Here is a 17,375-nt window from a genome sequence, read left to right on the forward strand (position 1 = left end):
AGGAAAACCCATTATTCAAGGGGTTAAGAGTCCACTGAAGGGAGTCTACTTTTTACCCAGGCCCGGATCTGTTGGAGGGTCCCGGAACCCCCTTCCCTGCTGCAGAGATCGGGCAGTGGGAGTAGAGAGCGGAGGCTGCCGCAGCAGCACAGCCTCTCTCCCCCACTCAGCACATGCTACTCAGTGCCGTGTGCTGAGCAGGGGAGATAGGCAGCTGCAGCCCCTGCCATTGGCCACACCCCTCCCATTAACTATGCCCCTTTTTACCGGGTCCCGGTGGCACTTTCAGTGGCCATGGTTGAATTCAGAAAGTCATAAGCTTTCCAACGACAAATCACGATGCATGAAAACAACACAAAATAGCATGGACACTTACGACAGCACCCATAAGATGTCTTACGATTAAACCCGTCTTCGAACTTAGATTGTCCCTTAAGATAAGGTAGGGCGCAAAGTTTGAAGACTATTATGTAAAGCGTTCGAGAGTTATCATGGAACACACACACACACACACACACACACACACACATACAAACATTGTAGACTAGTGAGGATTACATGTTGGACACTGTTATTTGAGAATTGATGTTGGATGTGTGTCTATCCTAAAACTCTCTCTTTGACTATATTCTACTTGTCTGGTTAATTACCAACAATATTATGGACACTTTGCATGTTACCTCACCACATTGTTCTTTCTACTGTATATGATGGATGTTTCTGAACTTATTTGAAAAACTTTAATAAAAAGATTTTCAAAAAAAAAGAAAATAAAAAGGAATGAACAGGTTACTTTTGCAAGCAAACATTACTAATTAAATTATTAATAAGGTACTTAAAAAAAAGTTTGTACACTTTTGATCCAGCAATATATTAGTAATATAACACAATTTCCATAGCTTTTCTTCACTGTTTACACACTAGGTTGTTCTTTAAATCATCGACAAAATGAAGATTCTTATTCAACCAGCAAATTCATTTGGTGGTATTCCTTTTACACCAAGTCCAGTAATCTGCCAAAGGGAAAAAAAAAAATATGTAATCAGGCTAAAGTTTTTATGTTCTAACTCAAAATATACAATGTTAACTGTTACATGCTCGTAGAATGAGCGGGTGAGGTTTAGTAACATAACACAGCAGTTTCAATATTTACTGGTGTGATCATCTGCATTGTTATTTATGGAATGTCAATACAAAACTACATATAATGTGTTCTGTGTGTCACAAATAAAAACACCCCTAACCTGAGGATGGCTTCTGAACCTTTTGTGTATATGGCTTACTTTTATCATTCAGAGGCGCATTGGACCATGCTGCCAAGAGCAGCCACAGGCCCTAGTACTGAGAGGGCATTTGCAAATCATGGAGGCCTGTCTCTCTTTGCAGCTGATACAGGCCATGCCACTCACTCCTTCTTAGCAATCGTGCATTGAACTAGGGTCCAAGCACCTTATTGTATATAATTTTCAAAAAGGTTGACATGGTGTTTTTTTTGTTGATACAAATCGACATGGACACTAAGATGGAGCACCGCGTCCCGTCGCATGGCTCGCCATGCTTCGGCCGCGTTGCCTCGCTACACTATTTTATTCTCCCACACGCACATGCCGGCTCCAAAAGAGGAAAAAACTCCATGTCGACCTAATGACCCTGTCAACCTAACCCATGTGGACCTTCCTGCATGTGGACCTAATGGTGTCAACCTACTTGCTGTCGACCCAAAGTCCGGATTCCCCATTTTATCACCTTTCAAGCTTAGTACATCTGGCCCTCTGTCTTTTCCTCACTGTCTTGTTCCCTCTATCCTGGAGCTATCACTCCTGTCTCCTGTCCTCTATGTCAGTGGTTCCCAACCTCAGTCCTCAAGGACCCCCAACAGTGCACGTTTTCCAGGTCTCCACACAGAATCACAAGTGACATAATTAGCTCCACCTGTGATCTTTTAAAATGTGTCAGTGAGTAATGAGTGCACCTGTGTATCTGTGAGGTGACCTGGAAAACGTGCACTGTTGGGGGCCTTTGAGGACACTGCTCTATGAAATGTACCTATCTTCTCTGTCCTTGCCCTGTCACTTTTGTCTTAACCCTCTCCTTATCACCTCTATCCAGACCTTGTAATGCCAGTCTTGTCCACTTGGCCCTGTCCCTGTAACCTATTTCCTGCCCTGTCACCTCTGTGCTGTTCATGTTACTCATGTCTCCTGTACGTTGTACCCTCTGTTCTATCCCTGTCCATGTCACCTTTGTCCTGGCCTGTCACTTCTGTACTGTCCTTGTGACCTCTGTTCTGCCATCACTGTCCTGGTCCTGTCACTTGTATCCCTTCAACACTATTCTGTCCTTGTTTCCACTGTCATGGCCCTCAACCCCTTTCTCCTGCCCCCTCTGTTCTGTCTGATACCTGTTCCATCTGACCTAGTCCTGTCACCCTGTTACATCTGTTCTGACCACTTCGTCATGTACTGGTCACCTCTAACTTGTCCCCTCTGTCATGTCTTCTGTCCCCTGTCTATCCTATCCCTGTCCTGCCCCTAACACCCATCTCCTGCCCCCTCTTTTCTGTCCTGGTCCTGATATGGTGGCCTGTGTGTGTGTGTGTGTGTGGCTACTCGGTTCCAAGAGATGGGGGTTCAAGATTTAGCTATGGAGCCCACAAAGTTTTTGTTACGCTCCTACACAGGAGTCAGCTGTATGTGTGCTTGAGCAAGGCCAATACGTGTACTTCCTCAGCCCCTTATGCCTTCGCACTGCATTTTGGAGTTTGTATGTGGAATTTTCAGAGGAAGCCCATTGCTCCATCTGAAAGAGCAAGGATAACTCAGAGCTTTCATTGTTCCTAATTGGAAATCTCAATGAATAAATCTCTTGAGAACTGCAGTTTACAGAACAGACTGCCTCAGCAACAGCAAGGCAACAGGCCAGCAACACCAGAGTTGAAAGCTCAGGCAGGATTTGTTCCTGACAGCTCATTACATCATAGATCACAATATCAATTAAACTGGTGAACTAGTGTCCTAATCTGCTGGACGTACACTAAGTTCCAATTAGAGTTTCTGCAGAATCATTGCTATGATTTTTTTTACCCTTACTGACAATAATTGTATAGTAATCTTATTGCATTTATGTTTAGTTTAATTTTCAGACTGGCAGTATGGAAAAGACTTTACAATGAGCAGGTGTTTCATCTGAACATGTATAGATGGAAGTTTACACCAATATACCAACCTACTCTGTTTTAATACATAGTCCATTTTACTGTATCTGTATAGCATCTAAAATGTCCATTTGTTCTTTAACAATTTTTCAAAGGTGACAGCAATTATTTCTTAATGCCTGATATGTGGTCTGACCCTACTGCCCCCTGATTTATATGTAATTATTATTACTATTTTTTTAATAGAACCTTGTAGACCTGTTAGACCATAAAAATGTACTAGACAGCTTCTAATCTTATCACACAGTGGTTAACAGCACACCCTACATATCAACATAAACATATTTTTTCTATAAATCTGGTTTTGTAAAAGCAAATGCACAGTGTCCATGGACTGAATAAAACAGAAGCCAGTAAGAAGAATGACCTTGTATATTCCTCCAGACTGGGGCTGGCGGGCTTCCAACTCCTTATCCATCCCGTCACATGCTGATGTTACATACATATCCGTATAATTCTTTCCTCCAAAGCAGCAAGACGTCGTCTTATCCACCGGTAGCTTTACAGTCTGAATCACCTTCCCTGCAGCATACATTCATAGCCAATTTAGTAGCACCTGGCAGTGTATGTACTCAAAGATTCATTCATAAATCATAACTAGGACTAGAATATATACAGTAGTGCTCAAAATGATTAAGCCATATTCATTTATAATAATAATAATAATAATAATAAAGATAGCTTTATTTATTTTTTTCTAGTCATATGTGGGATTAAGGACTAAAGTGTAGTTTCATATGAAATAAAGCAGGGGTGCCGACAGATATCCTGGGCCCAGGTACTCAAAGGGGTCATGGCCAATCCAGGGGTGGCCAGCCTCCTCCATAGGAAATCTAAAAACAAATGACCTGTGTGGCCACAAGAGGGCGAGCATGAAGCACAGAGGAGCCCAGAGTGAGAAGCAATGGGGAGCAGAGGGAAGGGGGATATGGTGTGATTGTTCCTGTACATCACACAGGGAGGGAGAGGATATTGCTTCTGTAGCTGCCTCTCTACCCAGCGCAGCAGCAGTCAGATCTCTCTCTCCTTGTCACAAGTGCTGCAGTCTGCAACGAGGAAGGGGGTGTCACCGACAGACCAGAGTACCCACCTTCCCCTTTCAGTGCCACTGATATGATGTACGGTATACAGATGCAGTTTTTGTGAAGAACTCCATAAATGGACCCGCACAGTGGGAGTTGAAGCCTCTCATTGAAATAAACGCCAACATTAGTTAGACACTACAAACTTCTAACATGCAATAAAAAAATGAAACTATATTTTAAATAAAAATTCACATTATATATATTATATATCTATCATACCAGCCTCAGGGTCTATACGAATCACCCTTCCACCATTATAACAAGCGACCCAAAGTTTCCCCTCTGCATCTATGCACATGCCATCAGGGATTGCTTCATCTGGCTGCAACTGATAGACGTGGCGGCGGTTCGCTGTGGAGATAAACAGTAATTATAGTTCATGTGTAAATTCACAAATGTGCAGTGTATTGAATGCGGTACTTGAGTAGTTTCACGGCGCCAGTATGGCGCCGTGCGTCTGAGTCCCCTTGCGGGGCTCGCTTCGCTCGGCCACGCTGCGGGCTCGCTGGCTCGCCACGCTATTTAAAATCAACTCCATGCCAACATGGATAGTGGAGGTATGAACTATCCATGTTGGCATGGAGTTAAGTTACTTTTTTAACATAGTTTGTGGCGAGCGTAGAACCCGGAAGTAGCATGGCGCCATGAAACTACACAAGTACCCTGAATGCTTCTATCTTTTTCAGTAGTACACAACACACATCATATTAATTCACTGGTAAGCCCGCTCGAAGCAAAAGCTTAGAAAGCTAGTCAGCTACTATCTGTGTTTGTGCATGTGTGAGAAAGGGATGTAGTTTCACTCTCTGCCAGCAGATGGCATTGTTTCTGAGACTCACGGACACTAGTCCTGGATGAAGATGTTTGGCAAAGTTGGTGTGGTTCCCTAATTGAATTTTGGACTATACAGCAGCCACACTTCTGAAGCACCTCTAGTTGCTGGAAAGTAGCTATGGTGGTGTGGTAATCATTGCACAGGAGTGGTAGACCGGCACAGACGGGGCACGGACCCTGCAGTGTGCGCATCATCCAGCATATGCACCAGAGGACTCCCAGGTCATAAACCTGGAAGTCCAATCATTGCAAAGGAAACAGCTATTCTTTGTGATTTTATTTGCAATTAGGGACATGCCGGTGTTATTCACACTGTTAAGTACGTTATTATTGGTGATACACTTCACATCCAAATGACATGCATAGTACACTCATCAGTAACACACCTTTCAGAATTGCTTGTAAAAAGTACAATAGGACCTCATTTTGATTTGGACATTGACCCTTATTCTGGTTCACCTGCAAAGGCAAATTCCTTCTCTAATGGACAAAACCATGTACACTGCAGAGGGGAGGGGGGGGGGACACAGATGTAACATGTGCAGAGAGATTTTGATTTGGGTGGGTCATTTTGTTTTTGTGCAGGGAAACTGCTTTATTATTACACTGCAATATAGATTTCACTTTGAAGTAAAACCCCATCAAATCTAATTCTCTCTGCACAAGTTACATCTGCCCCACCCGCAGATTGGGGCAGATGTCCATTTGAGAAGGAATTTGCCTTTGCGAGTGAACCAGAATAAGGGCCATACAGTAAATGCAAGTTGCTGTTTGCATGCGCATCTTTTCACAGTGTACATTTTTCCCCTGGCTAGTGAAATTTACCACCCCCTACAACAAAATTGCTGGAGCCTCACCCCACTAGTGGACAGGAAGGCACATGGCTCAGAGGACAGCTGACCTCTATTAAATTGCTGGTTAGGAACTTACATTCTCTTTTCCCTGTGTTTCTATGTTTTTTTTTTGTTGTATTCTACAAAATAAAGCACATTTTCCAACATTAACTGCTAAATACAGAATGCAATTTCACAAAAACTATTTAGCAAAAACACACTAAAGTGAAAGATAACAAAAAAATGGACTTACAAGATTTTCCTGTTTTCACATCATAATCTAGTGCATCAACTGTGTAAGAGAGGCTGTCTATGTAGAAGAGGGTTTTGTGATCCAAAGACCAATCCAAACCATTAGAGATATCAACCATGTCGAAGTGTTTCACCACAGAATGATCCGGATACAAGGTGAATAGTGATCCCTGATTCCTCTCCACTACTGCAGGGCGGATTTCCTGAGACATTGTACCTATGAGTAATCAACACAAATTAACCCCATTAAAGCAATTACTGTACTTTAAATGATATATCTATATCAGTAATAAATATACACGTGTGTGTGGGGGGTGGTAGTGGGGGGCAGTATATACAGATTATCTCATGGGCCATACCTCATGGACCATCTCATGGGGCATGGGGTGATTACAGTCCCGCACATCTCTATTGCCTGACTAGCGCTGTGTGCTGAGCAATCTGCACATAACTAGATTGCTCAGCACACTGATGCCGTCGCCTCGTGTGTACAAAGCAGAACACTGATTATAATGATGTACAAGTGTAGTCCACCAAACATAATGCACCTGGGATAACAAATGAATGCTCTCAGCCGAAGTTTTGTTTTTCAGGGTCCAACCTGACTTTAATTGTACAATTAAAAATCGCATCACATGCCGCTATATTGCATGCGATGCACTGCGATGGAAATCGGGGGCGCTGTGCTAGGAAACAAGTACCCAAATATTATGTGCTACACTAGATCACAAAATGCTTAATTATCAGTGACTATAGGCCATCACTGTTCTATGGAATAAGAAGGCATGCTTCACCTGCCAAGAATCTTCCCGCTGGGTCAACTTTGCCATCATTAAAACGATTGTTAGGTTTGTCTTCGTCAACTTGAGCGAGGGGGGTTACAGACTGGTCTTCCCAATTCAGAGCTGCAAATGTGGTGCCCGTGGCAACAACATAGCCACCTGACTTCCGAAGTCCAACAGAGCCGACAGGTTTTTCTGCAGACAAAAGACAAAACAGGTTACCCTCGCCTCACAGTCCTTTCTGAATTGTTATCACCAGAATAAAGCAGTTACGGTTAAGTCCTCAGCGCTAGGTTACAACTATCTGTTTTTTTTAGTAGTTACAAGTGAATAAAATACATGAAATGTGTATGATCATCACTTTCTGTCATTTCTTATGCATTAACACATAGTGCCCGATTCAGACCTACAAGCAGGGCAGGGCTAAGCAACATCTACTTCAGCTTGACATATGCAGGAAAAGTGATTTATGTGTATAGGAATGTAAAGGCCCCATACAATTGTCCGAATTGTCTGAGCCACAAGTTGGACCCTATTTCTTCTGAACCTCCCCGGCAGCTCCCCAGGAGTCCTCACATCCGATGTGACACTTGATGTGCCATTTTTTACATGCGATAAATCGCATGAGATACATCGCATGTAAAGGGACTCCCGAGTAGCTTCCAGGGGAGTTCACGGGAAATCAGATGTGATACATCTCAGGTGCTAAATAGCAGCTGCCAGGTGAGTTGGCAGGTACCGCATGCAATACCTCTCTGTAATGGATGGGGGCCTCGGGAGTTTCTTGAAAAACTATTTCTGGGAAAATAAACATCACTTTGTAGATATGGCTCTGTTCCTGAGGCCTACATATTGTATGAGCTTATACTGTACTTACCTAGATAGAACTGTGTTGTGTCCAGTTGTAATCAACAAATTAAGGGATAGATTTATTAAAGCTTCTACAAATGAAAAGAGGTGATGTTGCCCATAGCAACCAATCAGATTCTGTCTATCATTTCTCTATAGCATCCTAGAAAATGATAGACAGAATCTGATTGGTTGCTACCCCTAAGTGGGGAGAGTCCAGCCAGGGCAGGCAGTAAGGAGAAATAGTAACAAGCCATTCCCAGGCAGGGGCGTATTTACACTACTGGACCATATCCCGGTTTGGCTTCTGCAATAACGGGGATGCAGATAGCTTAGATTTGTCGTGGCTAGTCGCTCCGTGGGCCAGTAACGTTTTCTTTTCATTTTACAATTGTTTTCTAAAAATGTATCAGCCTTGCACTGTACCGTCTCCTGTCTCCCATAGAAAGTGGCTTGTAAGACACGGTCAAAGGTTGAATATTATTGGTCGTCAGGCAGAAAATCGACACAAGAAAATGTCGACATGTATAAGGTCAACACAATCAAAATATCAACATGCAAAAAGGTCAACATCAAGTTTCCATGATTTTGTACCCGACTTGTTCATACGTCATCACGCAAGTGGGCAGAGAGTTACATTATAATAGGGTGGTCGAGGGCAGCGAGGGTAAACATTACACTGATACATCGACCTATGGCGACATAGACAAAACCATGAAAAACTCATGTAGATCTTTTGACCATGTCGACCTAAAGCATGTAGTGGGTGGATGAGTTTATTCAAACAGCACCAGTGGTAGTGGCCCAGCTGGTCACACATCTGTATGCATATCTGTATGATCCAGAGTACAAGGAGATAGCTACTAACATAAAGAAGAAATAAAAGAAATCCTCTGGAACTGGTGCAAAGTCTCATCCTATTCTCAGAGACACTGCAACACCCCCACCGCAGATCTGGCACACCAATTTTCTGTCAACTTTCATTCTATTTCTTCATATATAATGTATGCACATAAATCAACTTTTTTTACGAGACAACTACTTTAAATCAATCTGATTAGTCATTCTTTTTTGTTGGTTTTTTATTATTATTTTTTGGGGGGGGGGGGGTTTATAGTAGCAATTCATACTTTTATTTACCATTATTACATTAATTTGATGTAACTGGAATGAAACCGCTTTAGGAATACATCCTAATCCATTTAGCTTGTTTGCAACTTACCTAAAGGTACACTCTTTACTTTCTTAGTACTGGGATCCCACTGGCAGACCTTCTGTCCTGTAATATCCACATACACTAACACTCCTGCTTTTTCCTCCCACACTGGAGACTCTCCAATCCTGTACCGCTCAGTGACAACACATTCAATCTTGATGGAAGACATTGCTCTATGATAATGGGAATATTAAAACATTGAGCATAAAAGTAACACAAATAGTAAGTTTTACTATGTATGAGGTTATGTAGTTCAATGTTTTACAGTTATGCTGACAAAATGTTCACAAAATAATGTCACCCGCAGAATGCCACAGGGTATTATTGTTATTTAAGGCTTTTTTTTTTTTAACAACATTGGTATTATAATTATAAAAGTGTTGGTAAAATATTCTTGCCTACTTTCCCAGGATGTTCAGGAGGCTTTCAACAATTGGATGGTGAGTGTGGAGATTCCCGGAAGAGTGGGCAAGTCTCTTGGAGGCATCCCTACTGCCAATGTAGCGGTCAGCATAGGATCCCGATTACGCAATTTGCAATGCATCATCATAGCCACGCCGGTAATCTTGGTATTGTATAGTGGGGGCTGTGGCCACAATGATGCAATCGTGTACCCATGCCCCTGGCACAGCCTCTATGGTCACATCAAGTTCCATGGGGTATGGGTGAAAACCGGACCAGGACAAAACCCCTGGACCAGACATCAAACTCTGCATTTTGGAGCTTGTAGAGTCCGGTCCGGGGGGTGTCCTGTCCGGGGGGGCTGCCTGTCACACCTGTCACCAGGGAGAGGAGGAGGGCTAGAATAAAGTCTCCCTGAATAGTCCGGGCATGTAGCAAAAACCGGACGGTCCGGACCACACGGGGAGGCTGTAATCACCCCTTCCCCATGTCCCTGGTGATAGCTATCACAGGGACCCCCTCGGACAAGACACCCCCCGGACCGGACCCTATAAACTCCGGACTGCAGATTTTGCTGTCCTGTCCGGCGGTCCGGAGTGTAGTCCGGTCCGGAGTGTAGTCCGGTCCGGTTTTTACATAGTCCCAGTTCCATGTCACACCAACACACCGCCCTCTATATTAAGCCGTTTTAAATGATCAACCCAGTAAGACAGAGTTTTAGACCTATTTTAAACATGATTATGTACGTTTGACAACATAAACACATCCCCTCTAAAAAGAAATGAGTACATGCAAAATAATTTATGCCACAATAACAAAATGTAAATGACTCACAGGCACGCAACATGCACAACAACTGCTGATATAGAGCTAATGGGAACCGATGACAGAAGACGTACAAAAATCCCTTGGTGCGGTTTGAATTTGTCTTTTTACCAACGTGATTCAGGAATCTCCAATGCAGCACATTCTGGTGGTCAGCAACTTCTAGTAACAAGCTTTTCCTTTTGGAATGTAACACCCTCTTACAAAATAAAAGTCCTGAAACTGCTACGGTTATGCAGCTACATCTTTTAGATCACAACCAGTTGTGATACATGAACCTTTGCTACAAACCAGATATAAATCCTGTTTGTTTGTTTCTCCGTTCAGCTAAGAACTTCCCCCTTCCCAGTTCAGCACATTTCCTGACACACTTTGTGCAAAAGAGAGGCCAAAGGATTTCATTGCACTGCAAAAATCTAGCTTGAGTAGTTACACAAGTACTCCACCTGTTGGAGTGATCGAGCAGTCCACTAATTCATTCTTAATACAATAATAGATATCAAAGTCAAACTGCTCATGGCACCACACAGACGAGATATAGGTCCATCAGTAAACCAGCAGTCTACAACATACCAAGGTGCCTTCCTCATATACTCATAGAATTTCAATGTCCCCCAAAGAACAATAGGTGGCACTCTGGATTTGTTGTGAGAATCAGCACTTACATTCCAGCTGATGCAAACACTTCAATGCCATACATAATTTATTTACAGTTCCTTATATAGCACAGCAGATTCCTTGCGCTATACAATAGTAAAGAGATAAACAAACTGGGTAACAAAAGACATAATGGCAGGAACACACTGTATTTCTGGGTGTGGTATATTTCACCGACAGTCGGGATTCCGACAGTCATTACTCAGACGTCGGAATCCCGACTGCACAGCGGGGGAGTGCAATGAAGCCCCTTGCGGGCACGGTATTTTATTCTCCCTCTATGGGGGTCGTGGACCCCCACGAGGGAGCAGTCAGGATTCTGACGTCGGAGTAATGACTGTCGGAATCCTGCAGCGTTTTTCACAGAGTGTATAAAGGACACATTTTGGTCAATGATATACCTCCCAACATGTGTGCAGCAGAGTCCGGGACAAATGCCAGCACCAAAGGCATGTGCCCAAAATTAGTTTCTTTCTCAAAACAATTGAATATATAAAATACATATTAGCTAAAAAACAGCCAATATCCTCAGATCCATATCAAATAGAGACTAATAGATGGGCACTGAACAATACCCAATATATTGCTTTCAGTAATTCTGATTCCCTTAGGACTAGGGAATCCCCCAATTGATATGAGAATAAATGCAGCAATGCCAATACCAGATCTTGATGGCAGTCCATAAATGGTTAATGAGCATTCAGTCTTCTTGTAGTGCTTGAGTCTAGGGGCTGGTTGGTCTTGCAGCACTGTCTCATATCAGTGGGCCATGTAATAAGGCAATGCGTAGCAACTGGTTTTGGCTCGACTATCCCAAATCTTTATCCAAATCCTTAATATTATCCTGATCACTGCAACAAGTTATGTAATAACAGGTTTAGGGATTGGAATATTTGATACTAATCTAGCCTTCAACCCTAGAACACAAAATAATGTTGTAATGTAGTGCAGAGTAAATGGTACAAGGCAGTGACTTAAGGGGCCCATACATTTGACCCTTTTTCATCTGATTCAGACGCATCGGGCCTAGAAATCGGATGAAAATTGGACAAGTCGCAGGTGTTTGACATATGATCGGATTGGGTCAGAGATCGGACGTGCTGCACATAAGATAAATCGGATATGCAGCAGCCAGGTGCACATTGCAGGTACTTTTTAGCACCTGTGATGTATCCCATTCTGATTTCCCTTGAACTCCCCTGGCAGTCCTTTTACATGCGATAAATGTAAAAAATGGCACATCAAGTGCCAAATGGGATGTAAGCACTCCCAGAGGTTCTGGGAAAGTTCAAGGGAAATCAGGTCAGACTTGTGCCTCAGACAAATTCGACCAGCGTTTGGTGGGCCTTTATACTTTGGCCCTGATCGCAGTACAAATTTGTTCTCAAAATGGGCAAAACCATGTGCACTGCAGGTGGGGCATATGTACCGTGCAGAGAGAGTTAGATTTGGGTTAGGTGTTTTGAAATTGAAATCTAAATTGCAGTGTAAAAATAATGCAGCCAGTATTTACACTGCACAGAAACAAAATAAATCACACAAATCTAACTCTCGATACATGTTACATCTGCTCCACCTGCAGTGCACATGGTTTTGTCCATTTTGAGAACAAATTTGTACTGCGATCAGATCTGAATAAGGGCCTTTGAACAAGGGGTCCCATTATGTACTGAACATAACCTGCAGGGACAGTAGTATAGATAACTGGTGTCCCTGTGAGTTACTTTCATGTCATTTTTTTTCACATTTGTGAAAGACTTCTCTGGTGGACTATAACGGCATCTTCACACTTAGGGGTTTATTCTAGTCCATTCTTTCTGACAAAATCCTTCTTAGATGGACAAAACCATGTGCACTGCAGGTGGGGCAGATGTAACTTGTGCAGAGAGAATTAGATTTGGGTGAGGTTTTTCTTCAAAGTGAGATCTATATTGAAGTGTAAAATCATGCAGTCAGTATTTTCCCTGCACAGAAACAAAATTATCTCTGCACATGTTACATCTGCCCCCTGCAGTGCCCATGGTTTTGTCCATCTAAGAAGGATTTTGTCAGAAAGAATGAATTAGAATAAACCCCTTAGTCAGTTTCCTAACCTCGAACAGTTGCTGCAGGAGACTGATCGGTAGATCTTTCTCCTACGAATAAGCTTACTTAGGCCTGTAGCTCTGTAAGCCTTCTGAAGATGGTACAAACTAAAGGGACCAAACTCCAAAAAGCTTAACCTGTTTATATTGTGGTGACAGCAGGGGCAGGGTGCCATGCAGGGAGAAGACACTGGCTGCCAGACAGCGGCGGAAGCCGGGAGGAGCAGATAACTTGAAAAAAAAAAAAAAAGCGGTCTCAGCCAATCAATGGCTTCCTAGTCATGTGTATGGGTGTTCTTTTTTTCGAGTGCTCTGCTTCTCCCAGCTCCCGACGCTGCCCAGCAGCCAGCGTCTTCTCCCTTCCCGGCGCCCTGCTCCCGCGGTCACCTCAACAGCTTCCTCCTGCCCAGTTACCTATGCAGCCTCCCCCTGCTCCCTCTGTCTGGATCTCTATTAGCCGGCATCCCATGCCCGCTGCCGTCCCCTGCCCGGCTCTCCATAACAGCTCCCCCCCGCCCAGCCAGTCTCAAGGCTCCCTCCTCCTGCGGATTCAGTACTGAATCCCGGCGGTCGGGATCCCGGCGTTCAGAATCCCGACAGCCGAAATGCCGACAAGGGGGGGGGACGTGGATCGCCCCCCCTTGTGGGCTCGCTGCGCTCGCCACGCAGCGGGCCCGGTGCCTCGCTACGCTCGGCACACTAATTTATTCTCCCTCCAGGGGTGTCGTGGACACCCACGGAGGAAGAATGTGTCGGGATTTCGGCGGTCGGGATTCTGAACGCCGGGATCCCGACCGCCGGGATTTTAACTGCATCCCCCTCCTGCAGCTACCCGGGGACTGCATATGATAAATCCATGCAATTTATCATATGCAAACCTTGGCACATCAAGTGCCTAATCATGCCCCCCCCCCCCCCATTGCATTGCAAAATAAACAACTCAAAGACATTGCAACACTTACAAAGTGATCATACACAATTCTTCAAATGAACTGCAAACATTTTCATTATTTTGATGCTTAACAATATTCAAAATGTCCTCTGCACACTTCTCCATTAAAAGGCAGTATAGAAGTACCCAATAAGTCTCCTTTGAGTTATTTATTATTTCTTTGTATGCTTGAAGGCCTCATCCCCCTGCGCCCCTCAACTGAAAGTAATACTGTATGATGACCCCTTTCCCTTAGCTCAAGGTTTATTCAAAGATTCCCACTCGCCTATACCACCACTATTGGGGGATCTCCCAGCAGTCTCCTCGTCTCATACCACTCTGTGTATTGTAAGGTGTTTTGGATTCGCTTTTGAAAGTCTGCTGGTAGAGTCACAATGTAACTTTCCCAGGTTTCAAAAAACTTTGGGATTCGTTTTTCCTTATCTAAGGTTGTCTCCAACCAATCCATCCGAAAGACGTGATGGAGCTTAGTTTTGAAGAGGGCCATCGAAGGAGACTGCGTGGATATCCAACCGTGCAAAATTGTTTTACAAGCAGCTGCCTGTACGGCCAGTACAAGTTTTCTACATCCCTTAGCCACCCTCTGTTCTGAAGGAATGATTCCAAATATGGCCCACTCTGCATTGAAGGGTATGTAGTTTATGTTTATTAAATTATCTAACGTGAATTTCCTCACTTGTAGCCAGAAACCTCTTATAATTGGGCCTGTCCAAAGACAGTGTAGTAAGCCCGCCTCTGCCTCTCCACGAGGGCAGGATCCATTTGATGGCATCCCTGCCAGGAGCTGTCTGTGAGGTGAAAAATAAGCTCTATGAAAAAGGTTTAGAAATTGCTCCTGGTATTGGGCAGCAGGTAACATACGGCAGGAGCTTACCAAGGTTTTTAGCAATATTTCACATGATAGATCGGGGAAATCCCTCAGCCATAGCTTCATACCTGACCTTGTGTCCTCGTGTACTATAAGTGGTGTAAGGTAGTTGTAGTGCAAAGATATGGCTTTTTCGATTACAGGATTAGCTCTCAGTACCCCATCCAAGTTATTGTACCAATCTTTGTCAGAAAGGTGTTTGATTGTTATTTTAGCATAGTGGCTCATTTGGAAGTAAGCGAGGGGGAAGTTATTCAATATTGGGAATTTCTGGCAAGCCTGCTGAAAGGTTAACACTTTGTTTAGGGAGGGGTCACAGATGTCTTTCAAACTAGAGATTCCCTCTCTGTCAAACAAGGTAAAGGGGAATGCAGCCTCCCCATGCTGGAAATCTCCATTGCCCACGTATGTTAGGAACAGCGAGTGGTGTGAATTCAAATATTTTGCATGTCTCAGCTTATGCCATAATTTATAGGTAGTCCATAATAATGGATTGTCTTTGACAGATTGTGGGATCTCAGCTTCGAATTTGTGAAGAAAGCTTACTAAATTACCATCTGGTAGAAATTGCTTTTCAATAATCGTGTTAGCGTAGGTTTCCCCATTATGCAACCAGTCGCGCAAAAAGCGCAACAAGGTCGCGTAATTATATGACTGAACATTAGGGAAATTTATGCCCCCATTAATCTTCGGTTGCTGTAATTTTATTAGTGCTATTCGGGGATTTTTCCCCCTCCATATAAAATTCCTGAACAAACTGTTTATTTTGTTTGATATCTGAATTATTTAACAGGATAGGGAGAGATTGTAATATATACAAAAGTCGTGGGAACGTTGTCATTTGAATTAAGTTGGCTCTGCCTAAGTATGACAGAGACAGTGTCTTCCATTTGTCTAGTTCTGCGGCAATGACTTTAATGGCCTCTGTGACATTTATTCTATATAGATCGGCTGGATTTTCAGGGAGTTTTACCCCAAGATACACTATATACGAGGTTGCCCATTTTAGGGGTAGGTGAGTGCTCCATCTAGGGTGTGATATTCCAGGGGTTAAGTACATACCTATTGATTTTGTCAAATTTATATCAAAACCTGATACAATCCCGAAGTCTTTTAGCAATTTTAAAATATTCTGCAGGGATTCGCTGGGTTTGTCAATGGATAGCATCAAGTCATCTGCAAAAGCAGAGACCCTGACCTCTTCATTACCTATCTCAATACCTTTAAATGTTACAGAATTATATATTTTATATAATGTTATATAGGGTTGTATGTGTGTGTGTGTGTGTGTGTGTGTGTGTGTGGGGCACCAATATATATCTTGCCTCCGGGCAACTGGAACAAACTTACGCAACTGCAGAGCACAGTGAACAGTTTCTAGATTGTACCTAGCAGACATGGGTTCTTCACTGTACACAACAGAATTACATCATATAAAATGTACAATAAATGAGACAAGTAGATGTTACCTACTGATATCTGGTCCGGCTTCTTTCTTTTAGCTTTTCTGCAACATCACATAGTCATGTATGGCTTATATTGATAACATCTATTAATATTTAACTTCAGTGGTAAATGTACCTTTGAGACATGTCAGACTAGTATGATTAACAAATTATTTCTGGCTAATCATGCAGAAACCTTACTTCAGCACTTTCCCATAATAGTGGGACATGTAATAAGGCAATGTGTAGCAACTGGTTTTTACTAGACTAGCACAAATCTATAACCAGATCCTTAATATTACCCTGATTACTGCAACAAATGATGTAATAACAGGTTCAGGGGTTTGGATTATTTGATACAAATATAGTCTTTAACCCTAGAACACATAAGAATGTTTTAACCTCTTGAGTGGTGGGTTTTCCCAGGTGTGTCCTGCCCCAGGAAAACCCACCACTCAAGCTGCAGCCACTACCTTTTACAGGTAGTGCTGCAGCCCAGGCAGAAGCAGCAGTGGTCCCGAGCAGCCACTCTGGAAAGTTTGGGGCTGCTTGAGGGTAAGGAGGAGGAGAGTGCCCGGCTCGAAATAGTATAATCAAATAAAAGTACATATAAAGGGAAACCTTGCACAGTAGCATAATAGAGATTAGAGAGGAGGAGTTATGTCAAGTGCTAGGAAGTAACTACACGGTGGCCAGACATGCAAATATAGCATAACTCTGTAATGTGTGATTGCGGTCTGTGGTCTGCTCTGCAGCCCAGAAGCTTTGACACAAAATTGCTGCACCACCTCACATATTTCTAATATGCATGATAAAGAAAGAATTTGGATATGATAAAACCAGAAATCAAACAGAATGCCCACCTTGAGCCTTACCAGGGCCTTTCAAGCTTCTAGTTACCCCACTGTTGAGAACAGCAACGAAGTTACCCCTGGTGAAGGTTATAGGGCTTTGTAATAAAACAGGTACTTGTTTCCTAGCACGGCGCCCAGATTTTCTACGTACGGCACCGTAGGAAAATCGCATCGCATGGGCCATTATAGCGGCATGCGATGCGATTTTTTTTCATGTAATTTT

The 17,375-nt window shown here is 43.1% G+C and overlaps 1 protein-coding gene across 4 annotated transcripts; it reads right to left on the reverse strand.

Moving 5' to 3' along the window:
* Positions 1-726: 726 nt before the first annotated feature.
* On the reverse strand, positions 727-16,424 carry RGN (regucalcin). Of its 4 annotated transcripts, none has more exons than XM_083168752.1 (7): positions 16,327-16,424; positions 9,072-9,238; positions 7,013-7,195; positions 6,220-6,435; positions 4,519-4,650; positions 3,582-3,736; positions 727-1,013 (listed from the first exon to the last, which is right to left on the reverse strand). In XM_083168752.1, the coding sequence occupies exons 2-7, from the start codon at positions 9,232-9,234 to the stop codon at positions 963-965; spliced, it is 900 nt and encodes a 299-aa protein (XP_083024878.1). In that variant the 5' UTR covers positions 9,235-9,238; positions 16,327-16,424; the 3' UTR covers positions 727-962. The 4 variants fall into 4 exon arrangements, with proteins under 4 accessions (XP_083024878.1, XP_083024880.1, XP_083024879.1 ...); XM_083168754.1 differs by having other exon boundaries at positions 16,323-16,385; XM_083168753.1 differs by lacking the exon at positions 16,327-16,424 and adding an exon at positions 10,302-10,672.
* Positions 16,425-17,375: the final 951 nt, after the last annotated feature.

The sequence above is a fragment of the Crinia signifera genome, chromosome 2, assembly GCF_055691185.1.
Source record: "Crinia signifera chromosome 2, ASM5569118v1, whole genome shotgun sequence".
In the NCBI taxonomy this organism is placed as follows: domain Eukaryota; kingdom Metazoa; phylum Chordata; class Amphibia; order Anura; family Myobatrachidae; genus Crinia; species Crinia signifera.